The sequence below is a fragment of the Melospiza melodia genome, chromosome W, assembly GCF_035770615.1.
Source record: "Melospiza melodia melodia isolate bMelMel2 chromosome W, bMelMel2.pri, whole genome shotgun sequence".
Taxonomy (NCBI): domain Eukaryota; kingdom Metazoa; phylum Chordata; class Aves; order Passeriformes; family Passerellidae; genus Melospiza; species Melospiza melodia.
The window spans coordinates 34195838-34208473 of NC_086225.1; the positions used below are offsets into that span (position 1 = coordinate 34195838).

General features: G+C 43.9%; 1 protein-coding gene across 1 annotated transcript; it reads right to left on the bottom strand.

The window, feature by feature from the left end:
- Positions 1-378: 378 nt before the first annotated feature.
- Positions 379-6451, bottom strand: LOC134431537 (uncharacterized). The gene is made up of 3 exons (XM_063179533.1): positions 6267-6451; positions 1567-3011; positions 379-390 (listed from the first exon to the last, which is right to left on the bottom strand). Exons 2-3 carry the CDS (start codon positions 2854-2856, stop codon positions 379-381), a joined length of 1302 nt encoding a protein of 433 aa, XP_063035603.1. The 5' UTR covers positions 2857-3011; positions 6267-6451.
- Positions 6452-12636: the final 6185 nt, after the last annotated feature.

A 12636-nucleotide genomic window follows, 5' to 3' on the forward strand; every position in this document is an offset into this window, starting at 1 on the left:
CACAAAATGGATTTCTGAATTATGTACAGCAAAAGCGGGTTTTTATACAATTCTAAACAAGGATTACATCATTTATTACACGCATATTCATAGGCAGGCGGGGTCTTCCGGGAATTCCTGGTTTTCCTTAGTTAAATTTTAAGCTCTTCCTAATTTGGACTTCTTCCTGTTATCTTTGGCATGTTTTTCCATGGCTTGGCTGAAGTTACTGTTGTACTTGGCTTGATCCTAGCGGCTTGGCAGGTCACTTTAACTTATTGGCTTCCACTTCTGTTTCTTCAAATACTCTAATTCCAAAGTTTCTTCTGTGTGTGTATTTTAGACTACCTTATCCAAATATTGAGAGTGTTTTTTACATTGCCTTATCTAAATATCTGATCAAAGGTCTTCCTGAAAGTGTGTTTTTAGGTTATTTCTTAACTGCTGCTATTCCCTTGATATATTTTTGAGTATCTTTTAATTCTTTTTTTTTCAGAAGCTATTAGCCATTATAATAAATGGCTTCATTTCCCCCCTTTTCTTATAACCTACGAATTCTTTCGTCAAATTCTAACCCTGTAGGGCGCTGATATGCTCGTACCATAGCCCAGATCATTTGGGTTCTTTTCATTATGATTCTCAGTCGCCACCACGTACAAATATTTGTGAGAGTTAATAGTAACAGAACTATGATTATTATCAGCATTGGGTGCACCAAATAGTTAAAGACTTGTATAGCTGTTGGGGAGTATCCCACCAATGATGCTGGCCTACTTGTTCTACTTTAGTCAGGACATTCTTTATTTTTTCTGAATTATGTTCTACCTGCCATACCATTCGTTTTGTTGTTTGATTTACCTTTTGTATCAATTCCTTTACTTTAGGATGTGTGAGCATTGCTTTAAGAACTTCAATGTCCATCCCTATTTGTAATTTCGGTATCTCTTGATATAGGTCGAAATCTGCGTTAATTAGCTGTTGAGTAGTTATTGGGACAGTATAATGAAAATCACAACCTACTATCTTGGTGAAGTTGCATACACAGAAGTTAGTATTATTAGTCTTTTCTTGGCAATTATCTATGGTGACATTGTCACAAGCTGTCCTCACGCAAGCGCACCCATTCCCTATATAATAAACTTGTGATTGTGTTTTATTATGCGGAAGCATTTCAAAGGTACATACACTGTTCTCGGCATCTAAGCATAGATCTTCTGCTTCTACTACAGCGTTTTCACAAACATAGCCTAATTGTCCTCTAGGAATACATGCTTCTGTGCTAACCGATTGCCACCTATTTTTGGTATTATCATAACTAGCCCAGACATTATGGTCTATTGGCCTGACAATAACATCTTGATGTATTGTCCCTAGAGTGAGGATAGGAAAGATAGCTCTTTCCTCTGCTGCACTAATGGTAAGGACATAGGCTTCGATGTGTTCCTGTTGAGGCTCATAAGTGAAATTTACTAATTGCCACCAGGCTTGGTGGTCCTTCTCAAATTGTGTAGTATGATCATCCTTTAATATTGTTTCTCTTATTTCCTGAGGTAATATACCTGACGTTCCTTCTCTCATTATTCCTGCCGCTACTGATTGTACCCATTGTTGTGTCTGAGGGCACTGGATAGCTAATGCAATTTCCTTGCTAAGTTCCCCTGTATAGTTAGCGAACTTCAAAAAATCCTCTTCAGTGTGGTTTGCTACCATGGTTAGCAATTTTGCTACTAGCGATTGTGTTTCTGCTAATGTAAGCATGGATGAACTGAGGGGCATTTTTAGTTTTCCTAAGTTCGACGTGACGGTACTTAATTTATTCACTAATACTTCTTGATCTATCGTGTTTAATATACCAAATCCAGTGCCAATCCACCCACTCAAATCTCTTTGTGCTCTTCTATGATGAGACCTTGTTGCTAGCCATGCATTCCATCCCTTAAGGCTTTGCTTTATAAACGGTTGGCAATCCTTCTGCAAATACGTAATATCGGTGTGGAAGTTCATCTGCACCTTTTTCAGGGAATAAGTGGGGTCTAACAATAATTTTTGTTCGTTAGATTTTCTTATCACCTGAGGCCCTATAAAGGTTAGGTTATGTACTACTTTACATACCACCGGTGGAGTGGTTTCTTGGGGCAAGTCTAGATCTGGATACAATGGAATCACGTCTTCCGGTAATGCTACCTTATATGCGACAGCACGCTTAGGGAAGCCAAAACCCATTTCCAGGGCTTTCAGCTCCCTTTCACATGTGAACGTCATCGACTGTTCCAATCTAAATGCCATCTCACACTGTGCTTTCCCTTCCTCAGGACCATTAGATGCTACAATCTTTCCCGCAGAAAAGAGAAGAGGGTGTAAGTCAAGGGTTATGTTTTCAGGATGTATTTCCCCAAGCGGATCTTCTCTAAAAACTACTGAATTTCGGGGTTGTGATCCGGGTGGATCTCCCCTGAAGTCACTCCACTGGCATGAAATTGGGCCCTTTTGCTGAATCCAGACAGTGGGTTTCCCCATTTTCACTGGACTAAAGGTGATTAAGTTGTGTTCAGAGGCTGCCATCAAGGGTTGAATTGTTAATACCAGCCGCCTTGTTGTTCCTTCTATTGGGTCAAGCTCTCGACACCCGACTTGAATTTGGTCTCCCTCGTACGCTACCATGGAGGGCTGATCCCATACTTTACTCGCATATGGCTGATTGTTACGTAAGGCATACACCTCAAAGTAGGGCCCCTTCGGTCCCGTTTCCAACTCCGGGTGGATACACTGGTGTGCATTAGACCATGGGTCTATTGAGACAGAGCCTTGGGGAAGAACTATACTTATCATTAGTCCAATGATCAGGGTTGTGAAGATCTGCGGTGAAGTCAGGATCATGATGTCTGCTCCTCTTGTTTATTCTCCGGAGCTTTCTTGACTCGTGAGTAATGGATCCACGTAGGTCGCTCCTTGATCCGAACCGCGGTGAAGGTAGTCAGCAGCACTTGGAAAGGTCCCTCCCACTTTTCTTGTAGGGGTTTTCCTAAAAGATTCTTAACATACACCCAATCACCGGGATTAAACGGATGCAACTTACAATCAGGTTGTTTAGGTTGGTGTCCTATCACCACAGTAGCATTCTTATCGAACTGTTTCCCCACCGTAATTATATAATCATAAATGTACTGATTACCGATTTGGTCTATAGCGTCCCCATTTACAACTTGCATAGCATAGGGTCTACCATACAGAATTTCAAATGGACTTAACTTTTCTTTTGATCTTGGTTTGACTCTCAGTCTGAGCAGAGCAATAGGCAAAGCCTGATACCACTGCAAATTAGTCTCCTGGCATATTTTGGCAATTTGCTGTTTGATGAGATGATTCATCTTTTCCACTTGCCCACTGGCCTGTGGACGATAAGGTGTGTGTAGTTGCCATTTGATTTGTAATGCTTTGCTTATTGCTCTCACCACTTTTGCACAGAAATGTGTACCTCTATCCGAAGAAATGCTTTTCGGTACCCCAAACCGTGGAATAATTTCATTCAACAGTACTTTAGTCACCTCTCTTTCCTTATTTGTCCTACAAGGGAATGCTTCAGGCCACCCAGAAAATGTATCAGTTAATACCAACAAATATCGAAACCCCCCTTTTCTTGGGAGTTCAGAAAAATCAATTTGCCATACTTCACCTGGAAATTTACCTCGATTTATGGCTCCTTGGTGTACCTTGGTTCCCGTATTCGGGTTATTTCTCAGACACCGCTCGCACTGGGATGTAACGTGTTTTACAGTAGTAAATAATTTTGGTCCTGCTATCCTAGCTCACAAATGTTGGTAAAGTGGATCTAGGCCCCAATGGGCCTTTTCATGCTCCGTTTTCACAATCTGCCACATTAGGTTCCCTGGTATTATCAATTGTCCTGTCTCTAATTGTCCCCATCCACTGTCTAACAGTTTACCTTTATTCCTTTGGATCCATCTGTGATCAGATTCCTGGTATTCTGGCTTGATATCAGTATCCAGCTGCTACTGCTACAGCCACTACTCGAGCTAGCCTCTTATCTTCCTTTTTCTTTTCCTCTATTTCTCTATTATTATATACTTTCCATGCCTCATTCAGCAATGTCTCCAGGTTTTTATTTGCTGGATGTTCAAGCTTTTGTAATTTCTTCCTGATGTCTGGGTTACTCTGTCCCATCATCAACCCTAGCAAGTGCTGTTTCCCTTCTTCCGTTGCTGGGTCCAGGGGTGTGTATTGTCTCATGGCTGCTCTAAGTCTATCCAAAAACTCTGACGGGGTCTCATCCTTTCCCTGCCTAATGTCATATAGCATTGACCAATTGATAGCCTTAGGGATCGCGTTACGCAAGCCCATCGCTATCAGCTTTCTATACTGCACCAGTCGTCGATAGTGCTCTTCGTTGCCCAGGTCCCATTCTGGTTTACTGCTGGGGAAATTATCTTCTAGTCTCCCTGATAATACTTGAGCATGTCGTTTTCCTGTTTCCAATACGAGTTCCCTTTCTGTATCTGTCAATTCTGACAGCATCACCTCTATATCTTCCCAATCAATATCTAAATTCTTTGCCATTAATTCAAACCTCTTCGCTACTCCCTCTGGATTCCTCCTGAAATTCCTTGCCTCATCCCTCCAATTGTTCAGATCACTCGTGGAGAACGGCACCTTTACCCTAGTCCTTTCTCCTACCATTGGCATAAGTTGTCGGAGAGGAGCTATTGTATGATTCCCTTCTTTTTGCTTTGCTTCCCTCTGTGCCACAGATCTGGTATAATACGAATGACTGGTCCCTTCCCCGGGATCTTCCTCCTTTGCCTCAATGTCTTCCCTATTCTTTCTCTTCTCCTTTCTCTTTCCCTTTCCCTGTTCTTCATCTTCACCTTCTATTCCTGTTAATTCTTTTCCTATTACTCCCCTAGCATGGTTTACACAGTCCAACCGCCTCTCACTCTGCATTTGTCGCCTTTCTTCCCGCATCTGCCGGCGCCTATCCTGTTCCGGGCTACTGTCCTCATCTTCTGTTCCCCTTCCATCTCTCTTATCCTCTATCTGAATTACTATATTCAGCTTCTGTGAGTTGTTCTCTGCCTCCCTTTCGCATATCTCATTGTCATTCTTCTCACTATACTTCAGCTTAGAGACGTCGCCTCCTAGTGAGTTACTTTTATCCCCAGTCCTCGGTGTGCTGGTTTCTATTCTACAGGTACCTGATTTTCTAAAACCCCCATTCCTGGGTGTGCTACTATCCCCATATGGACTTAGTTCGGGCAGGCTGCGTGTTTCCCCTCGACTCTCTGCTTCATGTGGACTGCCTTCTTCCCTCTCAACTTCTAGTCTGGGTGGGCTGTCAGCATCCCTGTAGCTCCCCGACCCCTGTGGACTATCTGGTCCCTGTGGACTGCTTTCCCTCTTGTCAATCCCCGATTTTAATGGACTATCCTCCTCCCAAGTGTTGTCTAATTTCTGAGGGCTGTGCCCAAACTTAGATTTCCACCATCGTTCCAGCTCCTTTAATGGGCTAGGGTCCCCTTGTTCCTCCTTTGGCCTGGGAAGAGGCCCTTCCCGTCCTGGGGCGAATGGATGGTATTCCCATAGGCTTATTTTGCTCTCCTTTCCACTATCCCTTCTTGTTAATTTAAGACATTGTTGCCCAATGCTACATGCATCACAGCAACGTTCTTTAGGCTTTGAACCTTTCTTATCTTTTTCCAGGGCTAGTACTAAGGGGTCCTGAGGTGCTACGTTTACCCCGCACTCTCTTTGCCACTCCGGTTTATTTCTTAGGGTAAAGAACATGTCAGCATACATTACTTCGTCCCATTTATTAAGTCGGCGGAGGAAAAGCATCAATTGCAAAATAGTGTTATAATTAGTTGTTCCCTCCGGCGGCCATTTCTCATTGTCATCTAACTTGTACAACGGCCACCACTGTGTACAATATTTAAGGAGTGCCTTTTTACTTATGTTTCCCCCCGGGATCCCTCCCAAGTCCTTCCAGTGCTTTAGGATACATCCTAAGGGGGTTTTCATATTTATGTCCTTACTCTGTTGGCCTCCCATTGCTATTCCCTGTGTCTAACCAGATCAGTCTCTGTTGTCTCACATGTACTGTTACTAATTTATTTTAACACTTCATACACACAATCTGCAATCGCTTCGTCCTTTTCCGACCTGGCTTCTCGCGAAGAACAGGAAATGCGGAGTGGGACTCCCTCTCGCTTCGCAGCGATGCTGCGTCTCATTCACTCTCACTCATACCCACACCTTTACGAAATAGTTCCTACCTTTTAGTCTATATCAGAACGGACTGTTTTACCAGGTTTGGTCACGAGAGGTCGCCTACTGACCGCGAGATACCGGTTTGCCACACTCATGCAATCACAACTGTAGACAGTATAACAGTTGCAGGGGGGTGACAAATTTCTTCCCAGACGTCTATCAACTTATTCTCTTCTAAAAGATTACAGAGAGAGCGACAAGATGTTTCCTGTAAGATTTTGCAACAGACACATACAAAAAGATCACCGGCTGACAGACCTCTCAGAGAGCAATCTTAGTTCTTAACCCTTAATCCACAGTATTATAACATTAAATACAATATTGAAAACAGTTTCCCACACAGTAAAAAACAGACCAAAGATACCAAGATAAACAAGCACTCCTTCAAACCAAATGCTGGGACTCTAACCCAGTAACTGGGACTCTAACCCAGTCGCAGGACTTTAACCTGCGTTTCTATTTCTGGGAGTCTAACCCAGTAGGGATTCTTTTACCGGGGCGTCCCCCAGCTTTCCCATCGGGCAGTCACATCTGAACCCCGTTCCCAACAAAGCGCTTTATCCCAAAACCAATAAACAATTAAAATACCTCTTAATTGGAGCAGGAGATGCAGGGTACTCTTTGTCCACCGAAAGCACTGGTCCGGGGGGGAGTCTCTTCTGACAAAAGTTAGTCAGGGGCGCCAGAGGGTCCCGACCCCGGACCCGGCTAGGGGAGGACCCCTCAAGGCCTGGATCTCCTGTCTGGTCCCATCTGGGGTGCCAGAAAATGATGCCGAATTTTGACCCAAAAGGCGAGAATAACTGCTTAAGAGACTCAGTCTAAGTCAGATAAGCAGGAGGTATTTTATTACGACGCGTCGGAGAAATCACAAAATGGATTTCTGAATTATGTACAGCAAAAGCGGGTTTTTATACAATTCTAAACAAGGATTACATCATTTATTACATGCATATTCATAGGCAGGCGGGGTCTTCCGGGAATTCCTGGTTTTCCTTAGTTAAATTTTAAGCTCTTCCTAATTTGGACTTCTTCCTGTTATCTTTGGCATGTTTTTCCATGGCTTGGCTGAAGTTACTGTTGTACTTGGCTTGATCCTAGCGGCTTGGCAGGTCACTTTAACTTATTGGCTTCCACTTCTGTTTCTTCAAATACTCTAATTCCAAAGTTTCTTCTGTGTGTGTATTTTAAACTACCTTATCCAAATATTGAGAGTGTTTTTTACATTGCCTTATCTAAATATCTGATCAAAGGTCTTCCTGAAAGTGTGTTTTTAGGTTATTTATTAACTGCTGCTATTCCCTTGATATATTTTTGAGTATCTTTTAATTCTTTTATTTTCAGAAGCTATTAGCCATTATAATAAATGGCTTCATGGTGTTTGTCAATCTATAGATACAGAGAAAGAAAAATTGGCTTTAAGGGTGGAGTCCTTTGAAAGGAAGAGATGGAAGAAACTCGCGACTGTGTTGTTGCTGAAATTCAAAAAGCTGGACTTGAAATCACTGCAACGAAAATTCAACAAGTTTCACCTTAGAAGTACCTGGGATGGAAGATCATGGAAGACGATGGAAGACGACAATAATACCACAGAAAATTCAGATCCAAACCAGAGTCAACAACCTACAAGAGTTACAACAACTTCTAGGAGAAATCAACTGGGTCAGACCGATGCTGGGAATCACCAATGATGAACTGAGTCCGCTCTTCCATTTGCTGAGAGGAAGTTGCGACATCACTTCGCCAAGAACTTTAACCCCTGAAGCTCGTGCTGCTCTTGACAAAGTCACAGAAGCTCTTCAAAAAAGACAAGCTCATCGCTGCGTTCCTGAAAATCCTTTCTTTCTTGCAATCTTAGGAGAGAAGATGCAGCTTTGTGGTCTCATTTTCCAGTGGGATGCCACAGAACAAGATCCTTTGTTAATAATGGAATGGGTTTTTCCTCCCTACAGGTTTTCAAAGACCATTTGCTCAGTTTTAGAAATGATTGCATACATTATAATTAAGGCTAGAACCAGATTGTTAACTTTGGCAGGTCAAGAATGTTCAGTTATCTATTTGCCATTGAAAAATGATTATTTCAATTGGGCAATGCAAAATTCTGATGATTTACAATATGCATTCTTAGGTTTTCCAGGTGTTTGTTCCATACACTATCCAGCTCACAAACTACTGCAAGCAAAATTGAGTTTCACAGAAAAACCTAAATTAAGTGAAGAACCTTTACATGCTGTGACTCTCTTCACTGATGGCTCTGGTAAAAGCCAGAAGTCCGTTGTGACTTGGTTTAATCAAAACACTGATGTTTGGGAATCTGATATTCAAACAGTAGAGGGATCCCCTCAAATTGTTGAGCTTGCTGCAGTAGTTTGAGCTTTTCAGCTGTTTCCTCAGCCTTTTAATTTGGTCACAGATTCTGCTTATGTTGCTAATGTAGTCAGGAGAATAGAAGGTTCCATTTTAAAGGATGTTAGTAATGAAACTTTACATCGTTGGCTTTCATGTCTTTTTATAACTTTGCAATATAGAACTAATCCATATTTTGTTTCTCACATTAGGGCGCATTCTTCACTTCCTGGATTTTTAGTGGAAGGAAATGCAAGAGCGGACAAGCTGACAATGGTCATTTCTAACACATTGCCAAATATTTTTGAACAAGCAAAATTGAGTCATGCCTTTTTCCACCAAAATGCACAAGCACTCATGCGAATGTTCCAAATCACTAAAAGTCAAGCTAAAGCTATCATTCATACTTGCCCTGACTGTCAATTGGTACAACCTCCTGTTTCTACAGGAGCAATCAACCCCCGAGGCTTACAAAGCCTACAGTTGTGGCAAACAGGTGTTACTAAATAGCCTTCTTTTGGTAAATTTAAAAATATTCATGTTTCCATAGACACGTTCTCTGGTGCAGTTTTTGCTTCCCTTCACACAGGTGAAACTGGCAGCCATGCCTGTCATCATTTCCTGCAAGCTTTTGCTTCATTGGGTATACCCCAAGAAGTAAAAACTGACAATGGTCCCGCATACATATCTCAAAAATTGGCCACATTTTTAAATGAATGGGGTGTTCGACACATTTTTGGTATTCCCCACTCTCCCACAAGCCAAGCAATCATTGAAAGAACACATCAAACCTTAAAACGCATATTAGATCAACAGAGAGGGGGAACGGAAATCACCCCACAGATGAGACTGAGTAAGGCTTTGTATGGTTTTAATTTTCTAAATAGTTCAAGTACAGAACCAGATCCACCAATCTTTAGACACTTTTCAAATAGCACACAGGCAAAACTGAAAGAACATCCTCCTCTTCTAGTTAGAAACCCTGATGTCGCAGACATTTCTCCACAGAAATCCTTTCTTTCGGATTTCTGTGTCTTCGGGAGGCCAGAGGCCTCCGAAGAGAAGGTAAGCAATTATTATCAGCTGCTGTGGAATGCAACAGGGACATCTTGATTGGTTCATTTCCTATGTTTATAATTAAGGGCCAATCACCAGTACAAGCTAGGGGACTGAGTCCCTGGACACAGCTTTGTTTGGGATTCTTTTCTATCTATTCTTAGCTTAGCTAGCAGCTCTGCAAACCTCTCTCTATGTTCTATTTAGAATAGTCATAATGTATTATATATCATATCTTAATAAATAAGCCTTCTGATCAAGATACAAGATTCACCGTCTCTCTCTCACCAGCAGCGACCCACTCAGGTCGCTGTAATATCTGGTGACCCCTCGTGTAAGAGCAAAAATTAATCTAATAAGACCAGAGGAGCAAAAATTTCTGCACTGGGTAAAAATCCTGTATGTGTACCATTTGAGGGTTGCTTTGAAGTGACCACAGAAGTGGATTCAAGCCAGGAGCTGAAGAACTGAAGATCCTGATATGGACAGAGTTCACAGCCAAGGCTGACCACAACAGAACTTTCTTCTGGAAAATCATCAGGAAACATGGTAGACAAGAACAGCACACCTGCAGAGCTGGCCAGAGAAAGCTGGACTCTTTCAAAAGGTACTGTTCACTTTTCTATCCCTGATGAACCAGCCCTTCGTAGTTTGTGGCTGTTCGTATGGCAGACCCATGCCTTGCCAGAAGAGATTCAATTCTCCCCTTCAGAGGAAAAAATTATGGCCCTCTGGAAACATTGGTGCAGGGAAGACGGTTTCCTTTTGTCAAAAACAGATATCTATGAATTCTTTCGATGGGCAAAGCTTTTTGGGTTCTTTGCTGATGTCTTATATGCTTTAGATGCTTTCGTCTGGGAGTGCATGGACTCGATTATTCAGCGTGTCTACACTGAGGGACGCGTGTTGCCTTCTACCTATCCAGCATTTATAAAGCTTTTCCCAGTTCTGAAACGCAAAGCAGCTTGTTTTCAATGGATCTCTCATTGTTATGGCCAGGCTCCGTTTCCACCACCTTTGGCAGAAGACCCCGTGGGTGGTGACTTAGGGTTTTTCCCCCCCCCCCCTGCTTCGCGGCGGCGGGGGCTGAAACTTTGCGGCCCGAAGAAGTTTTTTTTACTCTTGCTCCGGAGCATGCTCAGATGGAGTCGTCTCCTTCCCCCTCTTCTCTCTCTCCGGGGGGATGGGAGTGGCCGCTCAAGCCAGCGCCGGCCTCTGAGGCTTCCTCCAAGGCCCTGCCAGAGCCGTCACTCCAGGAGATCCCGCCCGCGGTTTCACCGGCATCCCCGCCCCTGCCAGCGCCTGTGTCGGAGAAGGCGGAAGAGACAACACCTTCGGCGATTGACCTGTTGCTAAGCAACGGAGACGCTCCGCCGCTTCTCCCGCCTCCGCTGATGCCCGTGCCGTGCCCGCCGCCGCTCTCAGAGACAAGGGACGCAGCAACAGCGTGTTCCCGAGCGTCCCCGCCTGCTCCAGCCGAGACGGTTCCTGTTCAGGATGGGGCTGAAAACGGCGTTGAGCCCGCGGGACCCTCGGAGCAGCCCGGGGCGGATCCCACGGTTCCCTCCCCAGTTCCGGCTCCCTCCCCGCTGCTTCCACCGGACGTCCCAGCAGTCGCTCCGGCGGGGGGTCTCTCCTTCCGTGGAGCGGGGGCTGCCCGCCAACTCACTGTTGTGGCAGTCCAGCTGCCTGTTTTTAAGATCAGCATTCTCGGCGGTTTGGGGGGTGGTTTTTCGGGGATTGTCCCATGGAGGCCGCCGCCTCTCTTGTGCCCTAGTGGCATGGGGGGGCAGGTGCATCCAGAGAGTTCTGCCTCTGATCCCCAGCCCGGAGGGGATGGGGATGAAGCCATGGGGCAGATGAGAGACAAACCCGATGCAGTGCAGAGGGAGAGGGCACAGCTGGAGGAGACCATAGCTGGTTTGCTGTGGGAAACAAACATCTCCAGACCCCAGATGGGATTGCTGGGGAAGGCTTCTATTTCCCTGCTGCTGGCATGCCTCAGTGGTTTAGGGGAAAGGAAGCGTCTCACTACCCGTGCTGCCATTGTGCTTGCAGCAAGGTTCAGGCCTGCGGGAATGCAGTGCCTTCCTTATGAGTTTGGCCTGGGCCGTTGGGCTCAGGAGGTTCCTGGGCCAGGGCCATCACTTGGCCTCTTGATATTTTTGGGAATTGTGGTTTGTCCTACCGGTCCAGGTCCACCTGTGTGAGCCAGTTTTGGGGTTCCTGGTCCGGCATGGGCCAGGGCCCCCAGGGCCTTTCCTTCTTTGTTTTTCGATTCAAAAAAAAAAAAAAAAAAAAAAAAAAAAAAAAAAAAAAAAAAATTAAATAAAAAAGATTGAAAATACTGGGCAGCAGCTCTGAAGCGCTGAAGCATTGAAGGGCCAGAAAGGACATTCCAAAATTGTTCAAGTTGTTTCAAATCGTTTCAAATTGTATTAAGACTGTCAATGGTTTTTGATAACTATTGATGGAACTCTTTTGCAGAAGTCTGTTTCAGGACCAAAAGGACTCTCAGATATTCCAAGGGAAACACCTTCGGCTCTTGGACTGTTCCTGAAATTCATCTGCATGGACTCAAATTCTCTTTACATTGTATTTTGCATTTTTCTTATATTATAGCATTGTTTTAGTGATTTGTTAGTTATTGTATATTCTATAGGTGAAGAAACTTCCTGTTCATTCCACATCAGCATTTTTCTTTTATTTTATACAATTTAGAAAGGTGAGATGTCGCAGACATTTCTCCACAGAAATCCTTTCTTTCGGATTTCTGTGTCTTCGGGAGGCCAGAGGCCTCCGAAGAGAAGGTAAACAATTATTATCAGCTGCTGTGGAATGCAACAGGGACACCTTGATTGGTTCATTTCCTATGTTTATAATTAAGGGCCAATCACCAGTACAAGCTAGGGGACTGAGTCCCTGGACACAGCTTTGTTTGGGATTCTTTTCTATCTATTCTTAGCTTAGCTA